Source organism: Neopsephotus bourkii, unplaced genomic scaffold, assembly GCF_033783945.1.
Source record: "Neopsephotus bourkii isolate Nb327-2 ecotype Australia unplaced genomic scaffold, CSIRO-AGI_Nbou_v1 NB_610, whole genome shotgun sequence".
Lineage (NCBI taxonomy): Eukaryota > Metazoa > Chordata > Aves > Psittaciformes > Psittacidae > Neopsephotus > Neopsephotus bourkii.
In genome coordinates, this window is record NW_026901110.1 from 13,144 (window position 1) to 36,793 (window position 23,650).

A 23,650-nucleotide genomic window follows, 5' to 3' on the forward strand; every position below is an offset into this window, starting at 1 on the left:
AGGGAAGGGATGGGATCCAGAGGGACTGGGGCAGGCTGGAGAGCTGGGACCTTTCCGGGTTGAACTTCAAAGGTTCAACAAGGCCAAGGCAAGGTCCTGCCCCTGGGTCAGGGCAGTCCCAGCACAGACAGAGGTTGGGTGGAGAAGTGACTGAGAGCAGCCTGAGGAGAAGGACTTGGGGGTGCTGGGTGAGAAGCTCCCCATGACCCAGCTTCAGTGAGCGCTTGAGGCCAGACCCCCCCCGTGTGCTTGGGCTGCACCCCCAGAGCGTGAGCAGCAGCTCAAGGAGGGGATCCTGCCCCTCTGCTCTCGTGAGACCCCCCTGCAGCCCTGTGTGCAGTGCTGGGGTCCCCAGCATAAGGACATGGAGCTGGTGGAGCGAGTCCAGAGGAGGCCACGAGGATGCTCAGGGGCTGGAGCAGCTCCTGTATGGAGCCAGGCTGAGAACATTGGGGCTGGAGAAGAGAAGCTGCGTGGAGACCTCAGAGCAGCTTCCAGTGTCTGAAGGGGGCTGCAAGGATGCTGGAGAGGGGCTCTGCATCAGGGACTGTAGGGATGGGACAAGGGGTGATGGGTTCAGACTGAAACAGGGGGAGTTCAGGTTGGAGATAAGGAAGAAGTGATTTATGTGAGGGTGCTGAGGCGCTGGCACAGGGTGCCCGGAGAAGCTGTGGCTGCCCCATCCCTGGCAGTGCTCAAGGCCAGGTTGGACACAGGGGCTTGGAGCAAGCTGCTCCAGTGGAAGGGGTCCCTGCCCATGGCAGGGGTTGGGACCAAGCGACCTTTAAAGGTCCAACCCAAACCATTTTAGGGCTCTCTGAAGAGCTCCGGTGCACACTGCACACCCACCTCAGGCTGCTCCACAGATGCCCTGACAGAAAAAGCTGCAGCTGATGCTCACCAGGCCCAGCCCTCACTCAAGACACCTCACCCTCATTCAAACCAAAGCCCCGCTCCAAACAGACCCCATCGTGCAATGCAACAGGGTAATGCAGGTCTGGATGCAGGCAGCAGGGTGCCTCTCCCAGCACATGAAGGTTCAGGCAGGCAGTGCTGCTGCAGGCACTGTGCTGTGGTGCAGCCCATGGGGTGCTGAAGTCTACTCCCACCCAATCACTCTCCAACTGGAAGCACTGGGATGGTCCTAGAGCTGGGCACCCTTGAAATGGGAACCACCCCAAACCAGAAACCTAAGCAGAGCTGGGCACCCTCGAACTAGATCCAATAGGATCCCCCCGAGCTCCCCACTAACTGCACTGCTTAAAGTGGGAGCACTTACATCCTCTATACTCCCAGCACAGCCCAGACCACCAGTCCCCTATGCCTCCAACTGACACTGACCCACAGGGCACCCACAGTGGGGGGGCATCATCCCACCATGTCAGAGGGGTGTTTCTGCAGCACAGCCCTGGCAATCCATGGAGAAGGATGTGGGGGGGTTCCCTTCCCTATTTGCTCCGAAGCCCCCAGGAAGCACATCTGTACCAGGACCAGCCGCCTGCATCTGTTCACCCCAGACCCTACTGAGGACCACACTGCAAGTGTCTTCATGCCTCCCCCCACTCCCCACCCCAGCAAAGAGAGAAGAGCACCACTGTGGTTTAACTCGTTTTATTTAGACTCAGAAAGGTAACTGCAGCTCAGCTGGACCGTGCACACATGAGGCTGAGACCCAGTAGAAACGCAGTAAGTCAGGAGTGGGGTGGGACAGGGTGAGCTGCAGCAGGGAACAGCATCCAGGCTGCCAAAGGAATGGTCAGTTGTTAAGAGGGAGGTTTACGAGAGCTGCCCGCAGTCAGTAATGGTGATCTTCTTGCTTGTTTTGCCATCTTTGGAGCCACAGCGCTCCATGGCCTCCACCACATTCATCCCCTCCTTGACACAGCCAAAGACAACATGTTTGCCATCCAACCTGCAGAAGAAGAACAGGTCACAACTGGCACCTGCAGTCTCCACACAGGGACCTCAGCACCAGGCCTTGTGTCATCTCCCTGCCCCGCTGGGTGCTGGCGACCCCTGACTCACCACTCAGTCTTGGCAGTGCAGATGAAGAACTGGGACCCATTCGTGTTGGGGCCAGCATTGGCCATGGAAAGGATACCAGGGCCTGTGTGCTTCAGGATGAAGTTCTCATCAGCGAACTTCTCCCCATAGATGGATTTGCCACCAGTGCCATTGTGGCGCGTGAAGTCACCACCCTGCAGAGAGGCAGCGTTTCAGGTCACAGGTGCAGAAACCAGGCCGAGGCCCCCCAGAGGCTGCAGGCAGGAGGCAGAGCTGCCCTCCCACCCCAAACCTGCCAACACCCAACTCCAAACCCCACCCAGCTCCCTGCTGCGGTGGGAGCACCACGCACCTGGCACATGAACCCAGGAATGATTCTGTGGAAGCAGGACCCCTTGTAGCCAAATCCCTTCTCACCAGTGCTCAGGGCACGGAAGTTCTCTGCGAAGGAAGAGGAAAAGCACCATGAGCTGCTCGTTTTGTCCATAATTGGGGATAACATTAGGGTTTGGTGCAGCTGCAGCACTGCCAGGAACACTTCGCTTACCTGCTGTCTTAGGGACCTTGTCTGCAAACAGCTGCAAAGAGAGGAGAGAGTGTCAGTCAGGTTGAGCTGAAGACCAGCCGCCTGCTCCCCAGGGGACACCCCAAGCCGTGGGGATCCCCTGCCTCCCTGCGCCCAGGGACTGTGTCCAGGAGATGGATCCCAGCCGTGCCCGCAGCTGCAGAGCACTCCCCACATCGTGGCTTTCATCTGGAAGCATCTGGAAACTCTGAACTAACAGACTTGGCATCCGAACGAGCTCAACGATGCCCCACGTCTCTCACGAGCACGGAGGGCACCGTCCACTGTGCCCGCCGGGGATGAATTAAAACCCTTCCCGGCTCCAGGCTCCGCAGAGCGCCCGCTCCCGACCCCTCCGGGAGGATCCCGAGGCGCAGCCGTGCAGGAGCGCGCACCGCGGCAGCCGCAGCGGCTCCGGAGCGCGGGGCGCCCGTGCCAGGGATGCCTCACCCGGGCTGCGGCTCCGCGAGGCGACAAATGCTTCCCTTTGGCAGCTGCAGCGGCGCGGCCGCCGCCCCGGAGCATCGGCGGGAGCGGTTCAATGCGCTACGCCCCAGGGCAGCCGCCGAGCGCGGCCCCGACGCGGGGGTAACTGGCACAAAATGGCGGCGCGGGCAGCGCGGCCCCGATCCCGCAACGGGGGAAACGCCGCCGCCTTTCCCTCGCTCTTCCCCCCAACCCGAGCCTCCCCCGGGGCGGAGCGGAGCGCAGCTACCGCAGCGCGGCCATGGCAGTAACGGGGGTCCCGGGGCTGGCACCCGCCGCCGCTCCCCAGCCGAGGCCTTTGTTTCCCGCGGGGCCGCAGCCACATGGAGGCAGCGCGGTGCCCCCGCCCCCCCCCCCCGCACGGCCCCGCGCGCCCCGGGTGGGAAACAGCGCTGCTGCCTCCCCCACCTCGAAGGTGACGCGGCCCAGGGGCTCGCCGTTGGCGGCGATGTCGAAGAACACGACGGGGTTGGCCATGGCGGGGCTGAGAGGGGCGGCGGCGGCAGCGGCGACTCCACACGGCGGGCGCGGCGCAGCGCAGCAGAAGGAGCGCACCTCCCCGCCGCCCCTTATATAGGGCCAGGGGAGAACCCGCCCCCACTGCAGCGCAGGCCAATAGCCGCTGGAGTTGTGGCAGAGCGGCGGGGTCGGTGACCAATCAACGACCGCACGTTTGAAATGAGGAGGGGGGGGTAGAGAGGGCGCGGGACGCGCGGGTCCGCGGCGGGGTAGGGCGGGGCGCGCATGCGCAGTGCAGGCGCGGGGGAGTGGGCGGGGGCGCCGTCGCGGTCGGGCGGACGGACGGGCGCTGGGTGGGATCCGTGGCGCGGGACCGGCAGCTGCGGGCTCCATCCCCGAGCCCTCCCGCAGTGACCGCTGCGGTGGGCGTGGGACGCAGCCCATCCTCCCCTCGGGATCCCCGGCCCGGGGTAGATGTGGGGCAGCCCCACGGCGGGGTGACGGGACGGAGGAGGCCGCGCGGGGCCGCTCCCAGCCCAGCGACACGCGTGAGCCCCGCCAAAACGAAATCCTTTAATAGGCAGCGATACGGAGACGGTACAAGGAGCGCGGCGGCGGGGGGAGCCGCGGGGCAGCTGCGAGGTCCGAGCCCCACACACCGCATCCCCCCCGCCAGGGCGTGTTACAAGGGGAAGCGGCGTATGCACATTGATAGAGGGCCCGCACGACGCGCTTGCCTTTAAATACGGGGGGGCAGTAGTGTTTCTACACTATGTACAGCCTTGTGCTTCTGGCAGGGCTGAGCCCGTCCCTCCGTCCATCCCATCCCATCACATCCCTCCCAGGGAAGCCCCCTTGTTAGGGAGCGTCCCGGCTCTGCGGCAGGCAGGGGCACACCAGTGCTGTCCCCCAGTCCCATGCTGGGGGTGAGGATGGCTCAGTTGTTCTCGAAGAGGGAGAGGAGGTCATCGTTGCTGCTGCTGGGGAGGTCGGGGGGGCCCAGGTAGGAAAGCAGCTCATCAGGGTTCGTCAGCTCGGGCAGGAGCTGGGGGCGCAAGCGTGTGATGACCGGCTCCCCCGCAGCTCCTCCCCACCCGCCCCATGGCAGCCGGGGTCCCAAACCGGCAGCCGGACCCCCAGCGACCCCGCCTGGGGTACTCACGTCGAGGGCAGGCTCGGACCCATCGCCCGTCCCAGCCATGCCGGGTGCGGCGGGGAAGGAGAGGTCGGTGGCATGTGCCGGGCGGGGGGGGGCCAGGGGGGGCCGTGCCGGTGCGTTCCGGTGGTGCAGCGGCTGTGCTGGCTGGCTGCCTGGAGCAGGGTTGTGCAGTCCTGGTTGCACCGGCGGGTGGGACGGCTCCATCCGTCCTGGTGGGGGCAGCTGGGGGGGCAGAGTGCAGCTGAGACCCTCCCTCCACAGGAACAGCCCCCGGTCCCTCTTTGGGGGACTGGGGGGAGCCCCCCACCTGCAGCCCAGCTGACCTGTGTGGGGAGAGGGGGGCCAGGGGGCTTCTCAGGGGCCAGGAGGCCACCAGGGATGTTGGGCTGGTAGGAGAGGGGGGGTGGTCCCGGTGTGAAGTCACTCAGCGTTGGTGTGCCCGGGGGTCCGGGAGGAGGAAATGGCTCTGGGAAGCCCCCAGGTCCTGGAAAAGTGGAACCTGCAGGAAGAAAGCAGTTGACTGGGCGTGGAACAATGTAATTAGGGTTTGTCCCTTTTCTCCATTGGCCCCGCCATACCTGGGGCACCATAGTCGGCAGCAGCACCTGCCGGCGTTGGCGGCAGTGCCGGGAAGGGCGCAGAGCTGGGTCCCAGGGCCGCGATCATCTCCATGATGCTGGGCAGCACCATGTGCGTGGGACTGAGAGTCCGGCACCGCTTCAGCACTGGCCCCTCTGGCTCCTCCTTGACGTGGATGTCAGGTTTAACTGGGACGGGTTTCCAGCTGCAGGTCGGATCGATGGTGATCTCCTCGTGCTCCGAGCTGGTGACAACAGGATGGCGGGGAGGGCTCAGACTGGGGTAGGGGGTGACCGCATGGCCTCCAGGTCTGGCACCATGGCACCCCATCCAGACAGATGGAGTAGCGACACTTACTTCTGGATATAGATCAGGATGCCCAGCATATACTGGTCTACCTCCAGCCCCTCCAGCAGAGCCGTTTTACTGTAGGCAGAGAGAGGCAAGGTGAGGGGAGGGAACCACCCCAGCAAGCAGGGAAACAAAGGCACAGCCCCACCAGGGCCCCCACTCACTTGCAGACAGGACACCGCCATGTCCCCCTCTCACAGTTGAGCTGCAGGTAGGACTCCAGGTCGAAGCACTGGGGGGAGAGCAATGGCTGAGCTGGCAGAGGGGAAACAGAGGCTGGGGGACACCCCCCAGTCCTCTGCCACCAATACCCCTACCTGTATGTGCCGGCAGTCATGGCCCCTGGCTGGGAGCTGAATCCTCCGGAAGGTGATGGGACACTTGAGGGACACCTTGATGGCCGTCTGCTCCACACCATCCTCGCCATTGGGCCCGGGGGTCCCAGGGATTGTCCCACTGCTGAAGTTGCGCTTGACTGCAGGGAAGTGAGGGGCACTGAGGGTCAGAACTCAGATACCCGGATTGGGGCAGCACTGTCGTGTGGTGCCCATCACCCCCATCAAGCTGCAGCCCCCAACCAGGGTGTCACCCCCAGGACACCAGGGTGCTGGCTGCAGCACTCACTTTTGGTGATGCAGTGCTCAGCAGGGAGCAGGCGCTTCTTGATGAGACCCTGCAGCACTGAGCGCACCGAGGGCCGGTGCACCAGCTGCAGGACAAAGAGGTGGGACTGCAGAGAAACAGAGGAGCTGAGCCACGGTGCCAGCAGCCCCCACCCCGCCACAGGGACAACAGCCCCCAACAACTCACGCAGCAGCAGGCGGTGACGGTGATCTGGATGGTGTTCCTGCCAGGCTGGCAGACGTGCTTCAGGTAGAGCGGCTTGTGGGAGGTCTTGTTGTCGCCGCGCTCGATGGTGAGCGGCGTGGCATTGACGCTCACCTGCACAGAGGCTGGCCAGTTGGTGTTCATCTGCCGGTCCTCATGGTGGTAGCACTTGAACTGCAGCTCCAGGTCAGGCCTGGCAGGACAGGCAGGAGAGTGGGCAGGGGTGTGGGCAGGGACGTGCCCACACACAAGCCACTACAGCAGGTACCACCACACCACACAGCACCATGCAGTACTGAACCATACCAAATACCACCATGCCCAACCCCGCTGCATGCTGTGCTGCAATACAACACTGTGCCAAGCCACACCATGTACCATCTACGCACTGCCCCACCGCACCACGGCGCACAGCACCATGCCATGGCGTGAGGCACTGCTCTGTGCAGCCCTCTGCCAAGCAGCACCATTCACTGCCGTGCTGCTGCGTGCCACGTGTCATGCCGTGCTTTGACTGCCCCACTGCTCGCACCTCATCATGAGGGTCTTGTAGACGGAGTCACGCAGCTGGAAGACATGGTTGCTAACGGCCAGGTTGTGCTGCAGGCGGAAGGGCTCCAGCACCACGCCATCCCGCACCGGGAACGTCAGCCGCAGCTCCTCGCCGGGCGCCGGCGCTGCCCGGGACACCGTCAGCGGGATCCCGCGCCCGGCCACGCCCCTAACGAGCCCCGCCTACTATCGAACCACCCTGCAGGAGGCCCCGCCCAGAGACCACGCCTTCCCATGCAGGAAGCTCCTCCCATCCCATGGCAGCAGCCCCGCCCACCACAGCATGCAGGAAGCCCACCCCACTCAGGCCCATCTCACAAGCCACTCCCACTACCCATAGCCCCGCCCCTTCGCAGGATGCGCCCCGCCTCACTCGGCCCTCATTGGGCAGCGCCTTCGAGGCCCCGCCCGCAGCCCCTGGCAGTGGACACGCCTCCTGCGCTGAAGCCCCTCCCTTTGCCTTAGATGCCTCCCTGCAGCACCCTGCTCTTAAGGGGGCAATGCCGCCTGCTGCGGCAGCCTGGCCACACAACGCCCTGGGTGAAGGGGGTCTCTGCTATCCCACCCCACGGCAGCGGTCCTTCCCCCCGCCAGCGGCACCTACCCGAGGGGGACGGGTGCAGGGACGTGACGCTGGGCTTCATGTCTGGCAGGAAGGGTGACTTGATGTCCTGACCGGGGGACACATAGGGAGCCATGCCGCTGCCCGGTGTCATGGGTGGTGTGGGGTTCCCGGCCAGCGGCGAGCTGGGGTACCCCGGCATAGACCGGCCCGGCTGGGGAGGCACCGCGCACCCTCAGCGTCCGGCCGGGCCGGCACAGTCCCCCACCCCACCCGATGCCAGGACTCACCCCATTGACGGCTGCCTGGCTGTAGGTGCCAAAGCCAGCATTCTGCCCGTTGAACTGGTCAGCCGGCTGTGGGAAGAGCAAGGTCCTGGTGGCTGGCACCAGGGGACGGCAGACACCTGGCCTCCCACCCTGCATCCACTGTGCTCCCCGTGGTACCTTGTAATAGGGTCCAGCGCTGCCTGAGGCGGAGAGGTACTGGCTCATGCCCTGCTGCAGCCTGTGGCCGGGGTAGGAGGGTGACGGAGCAGAGGGCTGGGGGGCGCTGGGCGCATACTGGGCCCCAGCTGCAGCGTACTGCCCGCCCTGGAGGTACTGCTGGGCCGGGTACCCCTGCGGGGCCGGGGGATCAGTGACAGTGGGGAGTTGTGGGGAAAGGTCCCGGCGCACCATAGCCCCACCAGTATGGATGCTCACCTCGTTGGAGTACGCCCGCTTGAGGCCCTGGCGGGGGAGCTGCTGGCTCGGGGTGGGACCGGGGTAACTGTGCTGGGGGACTCGCTGCCCTCCATACAGGGCACTGGCACCAGGTGCCCGTGCGGGGCTCATGCTCACAGGGGAGATGCCAGAGGAAGCCATGACACCTGCCATGCTAGCCGGGCTCATGCCGGCAGGGCCACGGGGTCCGGCATGAGGCAGGAACTGGCTGCTGAAGGGCTGCCCAGCACCCATCTGCAGTGGGGAAAAAAGGGGGTCACAACAAGGTGGGGGGGGTGCACCGCCAGCTTCCCAGCTCTGTTGCGGGTGGGCTCTTACCGCACCGTACTGGCTCAGCTCCTGGCTCTGCTTCTCCTGCAGTGCTGCCACTGTTGCTGTAGCTGTGGCCGTGGCTGTGGCAGCGGCGGCGGCCACAGCAGCAGCAGCAGCTGCCTGGGTGAAATCGGCAGAGGGCCGGCTGGCATGCGAGGGGAGCCCCATCCCACCAGGGCCGCCGGGGCTGCCAGCGTAGCTGGAGGAGAGAGAAGCGGGAAAGGGGCGTGCAGTGGCCCCACAGTGGCCATGTGCCAGGACAGGGGAGTGCAGAGATGGCCTTACCCAGCAGCAAAGCCCGGCCCGCCAGGGTAGGCGTTGCGGCTGTAGACGCCCGGCTGCACGTAGCCCTTCCCAGGTGCCCCCTCAGCAAAGGGCTGCTGTGGCAGGAACGGCGGCGAGCTCATACCTGAGCCGGTGCCGGCCATACCAGGCAGCAGCGGGGTGCTGGAGCTGCTTCCTCCAGGACCCATGGGGCTGCCGAAAACCTGGGGGGGGATACGGTGCAGTGGATGAGGCTGCTGCAGGAGGTGAGGCCATGGCAGCCATGCCCATCCCTAGGGTGTCCCCGTGTGGGCACTGGGGATGCAGTGGGTACCTGGCTCTGGGAGGTGTTGCTGACACCCCAGACGGTGGTTACCACGGAGAGGGATCCCGCCGGTTGATTGGTGCTCGGTTGCCAAGGAACAGCCTCATATGCAAATGAACCATCACTGTGAGTAAAAACAAATTAATTAAAAGGGGATGGAGGAAGGGATGGAGGGGCCAGAGCACCGGGGCCGAGCTCACCCGTGGGGCGCGGGCGGCAGGGAGGGTTTCATGGGGTTCATGGGGTTCATCGGCGGGCGGCGGGTGCAGGCTGGGTCTTCCGAGGCCGCGGCGGTCGCTGCAGGACGGTGTCACCGTCACAGGGGCTGCGGGGGTTAGAGGGAACAGCGGGTGAGGGGCGGGAAGCCCGGAGCCTGCGTAACGGCCCCCGCTCCCCGGCACCACCGGGACCTGGCGCCCTGCCCGGGGCTGGCAGCGGGAGCCGCCGGCACGGGCCCCGCCCCGCAACACCCCCGTCCCCGTCCCCCCCGTGCTGGTTTCCCCCGAAAACCCCCGCGGACACAGCCCCCCCCGCGGGCTTCCCCGCACGCTGCAGGCGGGGGAATCGGCGGGGACTCCTGGGGCGAGCCCCGCTGGGTGAGGGGGGAAGCGGCCTCCCCTGCATCGCCCCCCGCCCCCGGCCCGGAGCCTCCCGGGGTATTCCCAGCCCAGCCCGGGTCACGCCGGCGCTTTCGGTTCCTTCGCGGCCCCCCGGGAGGTGCCACCCGCGCAGAGGCCGTGACAGCCGCTCCCTCCCCCCCCCACGCCGCGGGCCCGGTGGTACCGGGACCTCCCCCGCCGTTGCCATGGCAACCGGCGCCCCCGGGCACGGCGGAGCCTGAGAGGGGGGCGCGGGGCCATTTTCGGCCGCGGCGCGGAGGGACCCTCCCGGCGCTGCCCGTCCCCGCCCGGCGCTGCCCGCACTCACCGTCGCGAGCGGCCCAAAATGGCCTTTGGCGGCGCCGGGCGCGCGCGGCTGCGCGGAAGCTGCGCGGGACTTTCAGCCCGCGCGCGAACCCGGCTCCATGGCGGCGGCGGCGGCGGCGGCGGCGGCGGCGCGGGGGGGACGGGGCGGGGCCGGGCCGGGCCGAACCGAACCGAACCGGGCCGGGCCGGGCCGGGCGCGCGCCGCCGCCGCCGCGCACAATGGGGCCGCGAGCGCATCAGTATGCACGGCCCGCCCCGCCCCGCCCCGCCCCGCCAGGCGCGGGCAGCCGAGCGCCGAGCGGGGAGCCCCCGCACGCCTGACACGGGGGGGGGTCGTGCGTGAGCGGATGCGGCAGCGCGCGGGGCGGAGCGCCCGGGGCACCCTGACAGGCGGCTGCGACACCAGAGCGCGCCCGCGTGACACCCGCGCGAGCGCGCGCCGGGAGCGGGGCTCGCACACGCGTGTGAACCCAGCCGTGCCGGGCGCGAGTGTGCGCAGCATCCCCCCCCCCGTCCCCCCCCGCACGGCTGAAGGAGACCCCCGCGGTTACGAGGGAGCCCGAACGAGAGTCCCGGGCCGGGGTCACCCCCTCACCCCCAGCCGGACCCCACCGGAGGCCGAGCGGCCGCAAGAGAGAGCGCTCGCGGGACGGACACACGCGGCACCCATCTGACCCCCAGCAGCGGGGACACCGGGAGGAGGCTGGGCCCAGTGCGCGGGACCGCCCGAGGTGCTCTGGAGCAGCCCCTCCGCGGAGAAGGGAACCGAGGGTCCCACCCGCCACGGCTGCAATAACGGCGGCCCCAGCAAGAGCCAGACAAGGACTCCAGGCGCTAGCGTTGGGGTTTTACAAGGTCTGTAGTTAAGGAGCTGGGGGGAGGCGAGCGAAGGACAGACGGACAGAGCTGGACAGACGGGAGCATGCTGCGGCAGCCCGGCTGGCGCCTAGGACAGGTCCTTGAAGGCGTCGAGGTTGAAGGCCGTGTCCAGGAGCCGCTGCAGCTCCGTCAGGTGGGTTTTCTTGTTGCCGGTGGCAGGGGCAGCCGCTGGCTCCCGCCCTGCGTACCTGCAGGGGAGACAGTGGGGATGAGGGGGGTCTGGACCACTCAGGCTCCCCCCCAGCATCACCCCCACTCCCCCCGAGCCCCTACCAGACAGGCTTGGCGCGGTTAATGGTGGTGCGGAGCCGGGGTTTGACGTAGTCATAGTAGCCCTGGTTCTTGTGCTCCTCCTGGCACCACACCAGCTCCGCAGCCGGGTACTTCTCGGCTTCCCGCTGGAGAAGATCGAAGGGGAACGGGGAGAGCTGTGGGGGACACGGAGCAACGTCACAGTGGTGTCACGGTGGCCACAGCACACCCAGCCTGCAGGACCGTGGCTCACCTGCTCCACCCGGGTGATGGCCACATCGGCCTCCATCTGCCGGGCCTTGCGCTCCCGGGTCAGGTCATAGTAGACCTTGCCAGTGCAGAAGAGCACCCGCTTCACCTGCTCGGGGTTCTGTGCTGCTGGGCCGCTGTCGGGGATGACGCGGAGGAAGTGGGTGCCTGCCAAGGGACAGGATGGCACCATCAGCCACAGCAGCACAGGGCACGGTGCCAGCATCCAAATCCCGCGCCAGGCCCTTTGAGACCCCAGCCTCAGCAGGCAAAGCAGAGAGGCAGGGTCAGACCAGCCAGTACTGGGTCCAGCTCCCAGTACAAACCATCACGACTCAGGGCTGCCAAAACCCAGCTGCACCCCTCCAGTAGGAAGCAGCTGTCGATGGAAGAAGCACCGTGGCAAACACTGGGGAGCTGAGCTGTGTCACTCTGGGGTGCCAGACTTGGCACCAACAAGGGGTGGCTCCAGTTTGCTGGGTAGATGTCAGCAGCCAGCACGCCCTGACCACGTCTGGGCGAGCACAGGAGGAGGGCAGCCTGGTGCCATGGCAGCGCAGAGCTCCTGCATGGGCTGTCTGCGGTGCTCTGATGCCGGTGGCATGAGCCTCGCTTGCTGCTCTTTGGCATAGAGAGGCTGCTGCCAGGCGGACTTTACCCAGGGCTCCTGCCCTTCACCCTTCATCCCGCGGCGGGGGGGGGAAATGGACACCTCCTGAGTGCTTGTACCTGGCAGCATGTCATCGAAGCTAGAGCGAGCTTCGGGGTGACGCAGCAGAGACTTTGGAGTGAAGATTATCAGCTGGAGGGGGGAGAAGAGGCAGAGTGAGGTGGTCAGCCTCACCAGAAACACCAGCCTGCCCGCCCCTGCCTGAACTCAAGGAGCAGCCACAAGAGATTTGCTCCTCCCTCGGCTGCGCCCTCCCAGCCTGGGCACCAGTTTCTGACAGCACCGGCTTTCCCAGTCTGGGTTTCCCCTAGGGAAGAGGCTGAAGTGTTGCTGTGGATGTGCCTGCCTCATGGCCAGAGCCAAAGGCAAGTGGCTGGACTGGGTTATTTATTGATGTCCACTACCCCAGTGTCTCTGTCCCTGCCATGAAGCACAAGAATGGATGGTAGCCACCCAGGCTGCACGAGCTGGCTGGCTGCATGCCATGTACCAAGCCAGCCCTGAGCATTAGGAGTTCCTTGGCTCAGACAGGGGCAAACTGCCCATGTTTGCTGCAGCAGGAGGTAGAAAAAGCCCACCCCAATAGATGCCCCCAGACTGGGCAGGGACATGGGGCTGCCAGCACTGACCGGTTTGCGGAAGGGCAGGAGGATCTGGCGCCGGAGGACGTGGAAGAAGTTGGCAGGAGTAGAGCAGTTCACAACGATCCAGTTGCAGTCGTAGAGCTGGCGCACGTCAAAGTCATCCAGTTTCTGCCTCGGCGAGCACAGTTCAGGGCATTTCAGGAAACACAAGGTGCATCTTGGCCTCACAGCTCCAGCAGTGGGGAGAAGAGCAGCACCCAGCCCTCCCTCCCTCCCTCCTCACCCCCTCTGGAGAGACTCTGGAGGGGCTGCAGTTCTGTGCTTCTCATCTCGGGGCAACGCTCCTAGGCCTCCCTCTGGCCACCTCTGCCTTCAACTGTGCCGCAGCCCCAGGGGTGGTGGAGGTGCAGCCCCTGTCCCCAAACCCTCCCAGCCGCAGCGCAAGCCCAGGGCACCCCACACCTCCTGCTACACCCGCCCCGACCGCAGCCCCGTGCTGAGCCCACCCGGGTGTCCTTGCCCCCCCTCCCCAGCTGAAGGCAGCGGTCGCATCCAGGTGCAGGAGGCTGAGCCCAGCGCGGCCGCCACTCACGGGGAAGACATCGGGATCATCGTTGCACATCTGCAAGAACCGCTCTGGCCGGGCGGAGGAGTGCTCAGGACCCTGCAGGGACCAGCAGGGGACAAGGTGAGCAGGAGGCAGGACTGGTGCTAGACCCCGGTGCCAGGCACTGCCATGCTGCAAGCAATGCTACCTGCTACTGCTGCCCTTGGCTCTGCATCTGGTGCAGCCAGGCAGTGGCACCCCTGGGTGCCCGTGAGCTGGGGGTCCTTACCATGCCCTCCATGCCGTGGGGAAGCAGCAGGACGATGCCGTTCTGCCTGACCCACTTGGCTTGCCCAGGACAGATGAACTGGTCAATTATGCACTGAGCGGTGTTGTGGAAGTCCCCGAACTGGGCTTCCCAAAGCACGAGGGCGTTGGGGCTGGCCATGGCGAAGCCCAGCTCGAACCCTGAGGGATGGCAGAAAAGGAAGGGGTTATCCTCCTGGAACACCTGCCCCCCATCTGCCAGCACAGACCTCACTCACCAAGGACTCCGTACTCCGACAGGGAGCTGTTGCAGACAGTGTAAGGAGCCTGGTTGGGCCAGAGGTGGTTCATGGGGATACAAGTCCTCTTATCCACATTCTGGTCATGCAGGACGTGGTGGCGATGGCTGGAAGAGGGGAAAGCATTACTCCATTGCCACCCTGGAAGGCTGGAATTGCCTTTCCCAAGAGCATGGCTTTACCTGAATGTCCCCCTCTCCACATCCTGGCCGCTCAAGCGGATGTGGATGCCATCTTTGAGCAGGGAGCCGAACGCCATGTACTCCGCCAGGGCCCAGTCCACCGTCCGGTTCTTCACCATCTCCCCACGGGTTTTCAGAATACGGCTCAAACCTGCCAGGATAGGAGCTGGTTTGTAGACGGGATGGGAGGGAGCTCCAGCACCACCGTGTTTGTCCCATAACCTGCCCAGGGACTGCCTGACTGCAAACACCCAGACCCACCCCTGCCAAAGGGGTGAACCAGGGATGCGGAATTGAAGCTGCAGGAAAAGGATCAGCTCTCCTCGCTTCACTCCCCACAGCCACGGGTCCCTCGTGGACTAATCCTCAGGCTCACAGAAAGGTTTTGGTTGGAAGGGACCTTCCACTGGAGCAGCTTGCTCCAAGCCCCTGTGTCCAACCTGGCCTTGAGCACTGCCAGGGATGGGGCAGCCACAGCTTCTCTGGGCACCCTGTGCCAGCGCCTCAGCACCCTCAGTATAAAATAGCTTCTTCCTTATGTCCAATCTAAGCCTGCCCTCTTTCACTTTAAAACCGTTGTCCCTTCTCCTGTCACTACAGACCCTGGTAAAAAGTCTCTCTGTGCCTTTCTCATAAGCCTGCTCTATATACCAGAAGGCTACAGTAAGGTCCTCCAGGCCAAACACCCTGAGCTCTCTGAGCCGTTCAGCACAGGAGAGGTGCTCTAGCCCTGGGATCCTTTTGGAGGCCTCCTCTGGAGCCTTTCCAACAGATCCACATCCTTGTGCTAGGACCCCAGAGCTGGATGCAGTGCTTCAGGTGGGGGTCTCAGGAAAGCAGAGTAGAGGGGGAGAATCCCTTCCCTACACCTGTCAGCCACACATACTGAAGCACTGTAACAGGTCCCTTCCTTCCAGGCCGTGTTCCAGCCCTATCCCACATCTTCTCTGGAGCAAAACCCCAGGGTGACATAGCTTCTGCAAGCTCCTACCTCCATGGATAGTGAAATCCTCCACTGGCACTGAGCTGGCCACTTGACCAATGTGTGTCAAGTCCTCTTCATTCAGACCAGTGGAAGGGCAGGTCATGCTCCGGGGCTGGCCATCCAGAGTGAAGAAACCTGCAGAGGAGGAGCAGCCCAAGTGCTGTGGGAGCCATGCCCGGCTCCGTGTGAAAAGCTCAGGCCACGGACACCCTGAGGGCACCGGGAGCAGAGAGCACCATCCCACCTCCCCACCAGGCTGATGCACTAGGAAAGAGCTGCCACAGCCCTAGAGAAGCCAGGCTCTTCGCTAGGGATGTTGCTAGGCACTTACCAGGCCAGGGTGAATCCAGCCAGTGCTTGATGTGCAGAATCTTTTCATCCTTGGATCTGGCATGGGCCTCCTCACAGATCTTATCATACTTGGCGATTTCCTCCTGAAAGGCAGAACCAGGAGGTGGAAAAGCGTCAGCAAGGTCTCCCCAGACAAGGGTGCCAAGCCTGGGGGCCCCGGCACAAGCTTCAAGGGTGTCAGAAGGCACAGCTGGTCCCCAAAGCAGGGGAGCCTTTGAGATCAAAGCTGCTGCAGGAGGCCCCTGCACCCCAAGGGCAGCTCTGCTGACAACTCTTATTCAACCCTAAGGATGCTGCACAGTGGCACCAGGAGAAGGAGAAGCTGCTGCCGCATTTGCTTCCAGAGGGACCTGCACCAGTAAGCCCAGTGCTGCAGAGCCCAAATGTGTCCCTGCTGTGCCGCAGTGGCCCAGCACCACATGGCCTGTGCTGCACTGATCACGGGGCAATCCTTGATCTAGATGTTCCTGTGCTGCTCAGACCTGGCACAGTCCAAGGACGAGCCTTGGCTCCTAACCCTGTCACTGCCAGCTCTGCAGCGCTCGCCCAGCCCTAGCACAGCTCTGCCACCTTTAGGTGACAAGCACAAGCAGAAACGGGCCCTATCACATCACTGACAGGCAGGGCTGTACCAAACACATAGGGTTCCACCCGCAGTCCTCCTCCCAGGCCCCACAGGAGCGTACCTCATACTCTGGCTGGTTTACCACCCCCTGGGAAATGAGCAGCTCTGCATATTTCTGCAGCACTGGCTTCTGCTTCCGGATTTGTTTGTACATCAGGGGCTGCGTGAACATGGGTTCATCCATCTCGTTGTGACCGTTGCGCCTGTAACAAACCTGCCAGGAACACAAAGAGCCTTTGAGAACAGCTGCTTGCGACCCACGGCTCCACAAACAGTCAGAGGTACCTGGGTGGCTGTGCTAGGAAGGGTCCTAAACAGGAGGGACCCAGTGCAGGAGTGAGGGCAGGCTCCATACAGAATGTCACCTCTCCAAGGGCTATTACAGCCGCATTGCCCCCCTTTACACCGCCTCCTCCTTCCTCTTATGTCAAAAGGGTCAGGCAAGCCCTGAAGAGGCTTGTCACAGAACCACTGTGACGGTGGTGCACTGGCACTGGTTGGCAAAGAAGCTGTGAATGCTCCATCCCTGGCAGTGTTCAAGGCCAGGCTGGACAGAGCTTTGGCTGACACGGTCTAATGGAAGGTGTCCCCACCCGTGGCAGGGGGTTTGAATTAGATGATCTTAGGGCCCTTTCCAGCCCAAACCATTCTCCAATTTACGAACAGAAATCTCACCTTTCAAGAAACACCCCAAGGGGCACCAGCAAGCACCCACAGCAGAGCCACAGCTTTACCATAAAGCCTCATGCCACGTTTCTTACCAAATCCACCACCACATCCTTATGGAAGGTGCTTCGCCACTCTGCTGCCACATTGCACACGTAGACAACAGCCTCTGGGTCGTCCGCGTTGACGTGGAAAATGGGCGCGTTCACCACGCGGGCGACATCGGTTGGGTACGGGGAGGAGCGAGCCATGCGGGGGTCTGTTGTGAACCCGATCTGCAGTGGGGGAGAGGAAACGGGTCCAGCACAATGGTAAGGATCTGGAACACGGCTCCTTTATGGGGCACCACTGGTGAAGCTGCTGTGGCGTGGGGAAAGCACCGGGAGCTGTTGCGGCTGCACTGCTCCATTGCAGCACAACCCACACACCAGGCACTGCAGCCTGTCCCAGTCCCTGTGCCCAGGACATCGTCCCATGGGGATGGGCTGGTCCCAGTGAAACATCTCTGGTTTACATGGGGCAGAACAGAGCAGCCCTGCCCGATCCCGCACACCGAGCATCAGATCGCACCACCTCTGCACCAGGCTGGACGCACAGGCCGCTACTGTGGAGCAGCTGGGTTTAACGTGCCCCTTGCTGATCCCAGGATTACAGCTCACGCCAGGAATGTTGGCTGGGAAACAGCTACTGCCTGCTGCCAGCCGCCACCCAGAGCTGAGCCTGCAGAGCCTGGCCTGCAAGGCACCCCATGAACACAGGGCTTTGCTCCTCACCTGGTTGTTGACCACAACGTGGACAGTGCCATGCGTGGTGTAGGAGGGCAGGTCACTCAGGTGGAACGTCTCATACACGATGCCCTGCCCGGCAAATGCAGCATCCCCATGCAGGAGGATGGACATCACCTGGGAGATACGAAGCCACAGCAGTCAGCAGGGGCTCTGCCAGGGCAGCCACCAGGAAAGGGAACAAGTCTCATCCCCGTGTGCCTTCAGCATCCCAGGAAGGCCACAGAACAGCTCATCAATGCATCCAACACTTTCTCAGGGGATGGGAGTGGAACCAGCTGTGGTTGGCGCAGCCACAGGAGCAGGCTGTGGCCACCAGCTCCCCCCCGAACAAGAGTAACACACTTGGGGGACAGCACCCGATACGCAGGGGCTGGGAGGCGCATCCCATTCCCAAACACACAGCTCAAAGCAAAGCCTTTAACTGAGGGTAAAACACAAAAATTGCCTCTTTTCCCCATGCTTTAACCCCAGAAGAGCTTTGTGCAGAAGCCATTTGGGCAATGGCTTACTCCAGTTCAGTGACATTACTTTTGCTCTGGTACCCAGAGGCTGGCTGAGGACACTGCCTGCCAGAGGAGGACAGAACTTGTCTATTTATATCCAGTCCTTGGGGTGCAGGAGGAAGGGAAGCTCTTTGGATCTCACCTTTCCACTTCTTGGTGCTGGAGACAGGTCTGTGATGAATCAGACCACAAATAAACCCCCCTCCCACATCCCATTCCCTGGGTGCAGAGAGCTGCCTCCTGCTGCCAGCACCAGCTTCCCCAGCCTCAGGAATGCATGGTTATCCCTGGTCACACTGAGATCTTTCAGCTTGAGGTTCCTACTGCAGAGTCCCCCAGGCTGTGATGCTCAGGTTGCCTTTTGGACACAGCTCTCATTTCCGTTTTCCAACCACGGGTTTGGGCGTTTGCTGCTCCCCGCAGCAGAGCTGGGTTCAGCACGGCAATGGAAGCTCAGGATGGGTGAGCCCTTACCAAAGTTATCCCCCAAGACAGTGGGGAAGGATGGGGGAGCAAAGTCAAGGTGATGGCAGGGGAAGGGGCACAGCAACCAAACCCAGCCGGGTTTTTCTCCCTTTCCCTCCAGCCTGCCTCCCACCAAACCCCATCCAGCCCAGGCAACTTCACTGCGGGTGCTTCAGCACCGCTCACCTTCTTGCCTTCCGTGTCCCCACAGTAAAACTGCTCTGCTTTAGTCTTGCCTTGAACAACGGGATCAGCTGCTTCCAGGTGAGAAGGATTGGCCACCAAGGAAAGGGTAATGTTCCTGTCAGTGACGCGGTTAATCCGACGGTGGTACATTCCCAGGTGGTACTTCACATCACCAGAGCCCTGATGGACAGGAGAGGAGAGTCACCCCCAGGAACATAAGTGGCTTTTGGGGCATGGAGGGAGACCTCAGGCAGAGCAGCACTGATCCCAGGGGCTGGAAAAAGGGCACCTTTCCTGGAGGTCCTGGCAGGAAGCAGCAGGCACTCACTTCAGGAGCTGACCTGGCACCCAGCAAAGCACAAGGAGCTCATTCCAGGTGGCAGACCACCAACAAACCTCAGATACGCATCAAGCCTATCTAGGTGAGGTCAAAGGTACAGGGCAAGGAGTGTGGTGCATTGGGGATGATGCTGGAAAACTGGTAACTCTCCTCCCAGCTCTGCCCCACACTGCGGCAGTACAGCCATCACTGGTACCACTCACAGTACTGCTGCTGTTCCCAGTCAAGGCACCTCGACACCCCAGGCTGCTGCTTTCTCACCTCAAAACCCCACCTGAAGGGCACAGCAGGGTAAAGTCAGCTCAGGCCAGCTCTCCAAAAGCCAAATCATCCCAGCTTACAATGCTGCAAGCTTTGGAATATGCATGCACTGCAGTCACAGACCCTGCAGCACAAGTGATTTGAGCATCAGGGCTTTTGGAGCTGCTTTAGGGCCCAAGGGTACAAGCCAGCCTCTGCTCCTGGCCACCTTCCCCTCATCTTGTTGCACTGCTTTATGCCTATGGAGAGCTGCTGGAGGCACCAGCAGCAGCCAGGGCACACCTCACCCCCAGGACAGGCAAAGGACAGACCAGCACTGGCACTGACAATCCAGCTCACTCTGCAGCCACAGCCCCTGGGGACCACACGGGGCCAGGCGGCAGCAAATCCCTATGGGCAGAGGAAACTCACCTCATCAGCAGCTTCCAGCTTGGAGTCGAACTGGCAGAAGATCTGCTCCAGCTCCTTCCGGATCACATTGGCAAGAACATTGAGGCGGCCCCTGACAAAGAAGAGCGCTGTTGGCAACCAGCAGTGCCAGCCCGGTACCGAGTGCTGACAGTGATGTGTCATCACACAGAGGCTGTGTCACGGTTCTAGGGTCACCCGAGGAGGGGACTGCAGACACCTCAGCTCAGGGCTGGACCAGCTACCAAACACTGCATGCACACAGTGCTGCTGCTCGAGCCACCACCCCCCTCCAGAGGAGGTGATAAACGAGCTGAAGCTGAAAACACCACAATGAGCAGAGAGCAGTCAAGGCCTGAGCTCCCCAGCTAAGGTTCACCACCAGCAAGACCAGTTCAGTAATGGCAGAAACCAGTGTGCCCCCCAGTACCGAACCCTGGCAGCAGCCCCCTCTTCAGTGCCTCAAGCACAGCCGTGAAGAAAGGCAGGGTTACCTGTGGGGCATCCCCATGATAACATAATCCACTCCCTTCTCACTCGACTTATCAATAATGGTCTTTAAGGCTGGGATCAGCACTTCACAGCCCTCCAGGCCAAAACGCTTCTCTGAAGACCATTTCCGATGGAGGAACTCCTCAAACCTGGAGGCAAAGGGACAGAGAGTTCAGTGCCAGGGCTACAGGGCAGACACCAGAGGAAGGACAGGGGCTGCACCAAGTGATGCTTAAGCAGACCTGCCCATCCCCGCATCCTGTGCTGCATTTAAACCTTATTTTTAGACCTTTTCTTTCAGGGTCAGCCTGCCAGCCCCAGCAGCTCACTGCCGTCATCCCCAACCACGACAGGCAACGTCACGACGTGACTCAGGCAGTGACCACATTGCTCCAGCTGGGAGCAAGGGAAGAGAAAGAGAAGGTGAAGCCCCCCCCCTGCCCAGGGTACCTGGTGGAGCGGACCAGCCTGGCCAGCAGCGTGCGCTTCTCCTCGTTGGTGAACTGCATGATGCCCGGAGTCTCAAACTTCCGCCGGATCCACTGGCACTGCTCCAGGTCGTTGATAAACATGAACTCCACGCCAATGTGCTGGCAGTAGGCCATCTGCGCCACAGAAGGAGAAGGGCTGTGAGAGAACAGCCAGAGCTTTAGTGCCAACTCACCCCCTGTGAAAACAGGCAGTGGGGCATTGCATCAAGCCACGGGGCCACGGGCTCCTTCATTCCACTCCTTAACCTTTCAGCAAGACAAAGCCTCCTGCACCGGTGGGGACACGAACCCTCTGCCTGCATCCACACGGAGCTGCCCCAACACCAGTGAGTGCTGCCTGGGACAGCAGCCGGGGGGACCCTCAAGCTGTGCCCAGCAGCCAGCACTGTGCTAGCCCTGTTTGGGGAGCCTGCTTTGAGCTGTTTTCCCAGAAAGAGGGATGCTGCAGGGGACATCCTGGGGTTCTGTGGGGCTGCTCGGACCTTGCACATGACCCAGCATCAAAATGTTTCATTCCCTTTCCCCAGGGGACCCAGGATCAGACCCTCAGGTCCTTTACATCCATATCAGAAGTGAGATTTTTCCTTCTCAGTAGCATCAGCTATAACCAGGTCCAGAACCTCAATTCATACGGCAGGAACAGAATCAGCAAAACCTCCCCCAACAAATAAGGAGCCTGTTCTTGTAGCTTATCTAACATGTTGATGCAGCTTTCCTTCTCCCAAGGTCAACCTGTCTCAGCAGAGACTACGTGAGTAAGCCTGCAGCTCGTCTGGGAGCAGTCTGTGCTTGCAGACCTGTCAGAGCAGGCTATGGAATGTGGAAAGAAAGGGCAAACTGGCTGCAAGAGCTGGAAGCCCCAGCACCAGGGTGGAGTTGCTCCTGCCCCAAGCCCCTCCAAGGAGCCACCATGCAGGGCAGCAGAACTACTGCAGCATATGGAGGGGAGTATCCCTGCTTCCAGCTGCTTCGGTGCTCTCCCAGCACCATTTGCTGTGTTCAACTGGAAAACATCGCTGGAGAGGTTTCCAGAAAGTGCAGTATTGAGTGTCCTGGGCTTTGCTCCACCTTGGGCAGACCAAACGTGTGGCCCCAGTGCAGCACGAAGCTGCAGGTGATTGTGCACAGATGAGCAGGTAACAGGGGGCAGCTGAGGAACAGCTCCCAACTGCAAAGCTCAACATGAGCCAAGTGGGACACACAGGCTGAGCAGCAGGGCCCAGGACCGTCAAAAAGCAACTGCTCTGCCCCTGGTGCACACAGGCCCCACACAGCCCCCCCGGCCCCCTCACCTCCAGCCGACGGATGATTTCCCGCAGTGGAAGAGCCGATTCATTTCCCCCGATGAAAGTGGTTGTGGGCAGGTGGAATACCTTGTCCAGGTCGGATTCATCCAGCCCGTAAAAGCCTGCAGGGTTTTCCATGGGTGGGACAAGCAAAAGCAAGAGAGAGAAGGAAGGAAGGGGGATGGGGGGACACCATCACGCAGGTACCGGGTGCAATTGGGAGAGGTGGGGAAGGGGCAAAAAAAAAAAGCAGCATAAAACCAAAAATAAGCATGAAGGAGGTTTATATGGATAAAAAGCCGTAATTAAACCAAAAGACATTAAGCACAGAACCACAAAATTATTATGAAAGGTAATGCATGAAACAAAACACAAAGCAATATATATATATGCATGTAAATCAGCAATTAAAATCCAGGGTGAGAGTCAGGAAGTTTTGTAGCCCCAAGAACAGAAAAAATACACCACAAATTATAACAGAGGGGCAAAGAAAAGAAACAGGATTTGAGGAGGCACCAAACACAACAGAGGTGTCGCCACGTGGTGGGGATTAAAAAGGAAGAGTCCACATGGAGAAGGAAACAGTTAAAACAGACAAACCCCAAAGAGGGAGAGAAAGAGAAGCAAGAGAAAGAACACGGCATCAGGGCTCTGCAACGGACTCTCCTGAATAGCTCACTGGGAGCAGGGCAGCCAGCCGGCCCCGCAGGCATTCTGCTGCCCAAATACTCCTTCACCCCAATTAACAGCCTTTTAATTAGGGGTTTAACCTAGCTCTGTTCAGCAAACCCCATCCTTTTTGGTGTTGGCACCTTGTGGTTCATAGGCAGCTCCTGCTCACGGCACACGGCCCTGTGGGAGCTGGGCTGTGCCTGGAGCAGGGCTCAGAGCGCAACGTCAGGGTTTGGAGCTGCAGATGAGCCCCACCACCATCACCCACAGTTGGTCCCTGGCAGGGTCCGGCACAGCTCCAGGGTCCCCCAGAGCCATTGGAGGTGCTTTAGCACCCACCAGCACTCAGGATTGTCTCTGGGGAAGCTGAGGCATAGAGGAGGAGGGACCAGGACCTCACTGAACCGATGCAGGGAGGCAAAAGTAGAGCTGGGGAGCAGACTGAGGAGCCCCAAGAGCCTCCTGCAGCAGGAGCTTGGCTGGAAGGGGGGCGGATGCACAGAGCTGCCTCTTGGGCTCCTGTTCATCCCTCCCAAACTCTCAGTGGAGGCAGGGCGCAAGGCGTTTCCTAACCCAAGGCAGGAGCCACAGACGAGGCAGCTACCACTGCTCCTCCAGCCCCCCTAAACCAGCCCAATGCCCCAGCTGGGGTCTCTTTAAGGGAGCGTACAGGGGATACCAGCCCTTAAACACTGAAGGGCAGCAGAACCCACCTTCCTCTGGGCAAAGGGAGGCAAAACCTGGCCCCTCCAGAACTGGCCCTCCTTGAACTTAATCTTAAAAGACTCTGTCCCTTGCTCTCTGTCAAAAATGGATGAGCTGGAGATGGAGCTGTCCATGTCCTGTCCCTGTGCAGCCTGGAGGATGGTGCTTGCTCGAGCCTGGGAACAGCCATGGCAAGCCTGGAGTGGAGGTCCCCCTGGTTGCCGCTGCCATCCATCCATCCATCCATCCGTCCTTTGCCCAGTATCACCCTCCTGCATGCTGCTAGTCACAGGGGAAGGAATTAAAGCACGCCCTGGGGGGCTCAGCTCTGGAGCTGTGCCTGGGAGCACTGAACTGCAGTGGCAGGAGCTGAGTGATTGGCCCCATGTCTCCAGGACTT

At 62.0% G+C, this 23,650-nt stretch overlaps 3 protein-coding genes across 12 annotated transcripts in view; all 3 read right to left on the reverse strand.

The window, feature by feature from the left end:
• Positions 1-1,595: 1,595 nt before the first annotated feature.
• LOC133211429 (peptidyl-prolyl cis-trans isomerase A-like) overlaps positions 1,596-23,650 on the reverse strand; it is a 59,951-nt gene continuing 37,896 nt past the window's right edge. Inside the window, exons 18-22 of one of the 3 annotated variants that reach the window (XM_061351799.1) lie at positions 3,464-3,684; positions 2,552-2,582; positions 2,357-2,445; positions 2,026-2,198; positions 1,596-1,912 (exon numbers count right to left, since the gene is read on the reverse strand). In XM_061351799.1, the coding sequence (XP_061207783.1) occupies positions 1,777-1,912; positions 2,026-2,198; positions 2,357-2,445; positions 2,552-2,582; positions 3,464-3,684 (650 nt within the window). In that variant the 3' untranslated portion in view covers positions 1,596-1,776. Of the gene's footprint in view, positions 1,913-2,025; positions 2,199-2,356; positions 2,446-2,551; positions 2,583-3,019; positions 3,113-3,463; positions 3,685-20,709; positions 21,696-23,650 lie in introns of those variants that run through there. The other 2 variants (XM_061351804.1, XM_061351800.1) reach the window with 2 other exon arrangements.
• Positions 4,068-10,216, reverse strand: ZMIZ2 (zinc finger MIZ-type containing 2). Of its 5 annotated transcripts, none has more exons than XM_061351788.1 (18): positions 10,099-10,216; positions 9,372-9,496; positions 9,181-9,295; positions 8,868-9,070; positions 8,589-8,781; positions 8,250-8,504; positions 7,992-8,165; positions 7,836-7,901; positions 7,588-7,759; positions 6,964-7,108; positions 6,414-6,624; positions 6,228-6,333; positions 5,921-6,078; positions 5,768-5,835; positions 5,610-5,678; positions 5,252-5,496; positions 4,997-5,172; positions 4,068-4,895 (listed from the first exon to the last, which is right to left on the reverse strand). In XM_061351788.1, exons 2-18 carry the CDS (start codon positions 9,419-9,421, stop codon positions 4,452-4,454), a joined length of 2,850 nt encoding a protein of 949 aa, XP_061207772.1. In that variant the 5' UTR covers positions 9,422-9,496; positions 10,099-10,216; the 3' UTR covers positions 4,068-4,451. The 5 variants fall into 5 exon arrangements, with proteins under 5 accessions (XP_061207772.1, XP_061207775.1, XP_061207774.1 ...); XM_061351791.1 differs by lacking the exon at positions 10,099-10,216 and having other exon boundaries at positions 4,068-4,559; positions 4,677-4,895; positions 9,372-9,645; XM_061351790.1 differs by lacking the exon at positions 10,099-10,216 and having other exon boundaries at positions 7,588-7,654; positions 9,372-9,645.
• The window catches only part of OGDH (oxoglutarate dehydrogenase), a 33,324-nt gene continuing 20,611 nt past the window's right edge, over positions 10,938-23,650 (reverse strand). For all 4 annotated transcript variants that reach the window (XM_061351797.1, XM_061351795.1, XM_061351798.1 and 1 more), the window contains 19 exons: positions 21,880-21,995; positions 20,547-20,701; positions 20,099-20,245; positions 19,608-19,698; positions 18,596-18,775; positions 17,427-17,555; positions 16,749-16,928; positions 16,049-16,201; positions 15,343-15,445; positions 15,018-15,146; positions 14,027-14,177; positions 13,824-13,951; positions 13,568-13,746; positions 13,324-13,395; positions 12,777-12,899; positions 12,207-12,279; positions 11,482-11,645; positions 11,250-11,404; positions 10,938-11,164 (listed from right to left, as the gene is read on the reverse strand). In XM_061351797.1, coding sequence (XP_061207781.1) covers positions 11,044-11,164; positions 11,250-11,404; positions 11,482-11,645; positions 12,207-12,279; positions 12,777-12,899; positions 13,324-13,395; positions 13,568-13,746; positions 13,824-13,951; positions 14,027-14,177; positions 15,018-15,146; positions 15,343-15,445; positions 16,049-16,201; positions 16,749-16,928; positions 17,427-17,555; positions 18,596-18,775; positions 19,608-19,698; positions 20,099-20,245; positions 20,547-20,701; positions 21,880-21,995 — 2,549 coding nt within the window. In that variant the 3' untranslated portion in view covers positions 10,938-11,043. The remainder of the gene's footprint in view (positions 11,165-11,249; positions 11,405-11,481; positions 11,646-12,206; positions 12,280-12,776; positions 12,900-13,323; positions 13,396-13,567; positions 13,747-13,823; positions 13,952-14,026; positions 14,178-15,017; positions 15,147-15,342; positions 15,446-16,048; positions 16,202-16,748; positions 16,929-17,426; positions 17,556-18,595; positions 18,776-19,607; positions 19,699-20,098; positions 20,246-20,546; positions 20,702-21,879; positions 21,996-23,650) is intronic.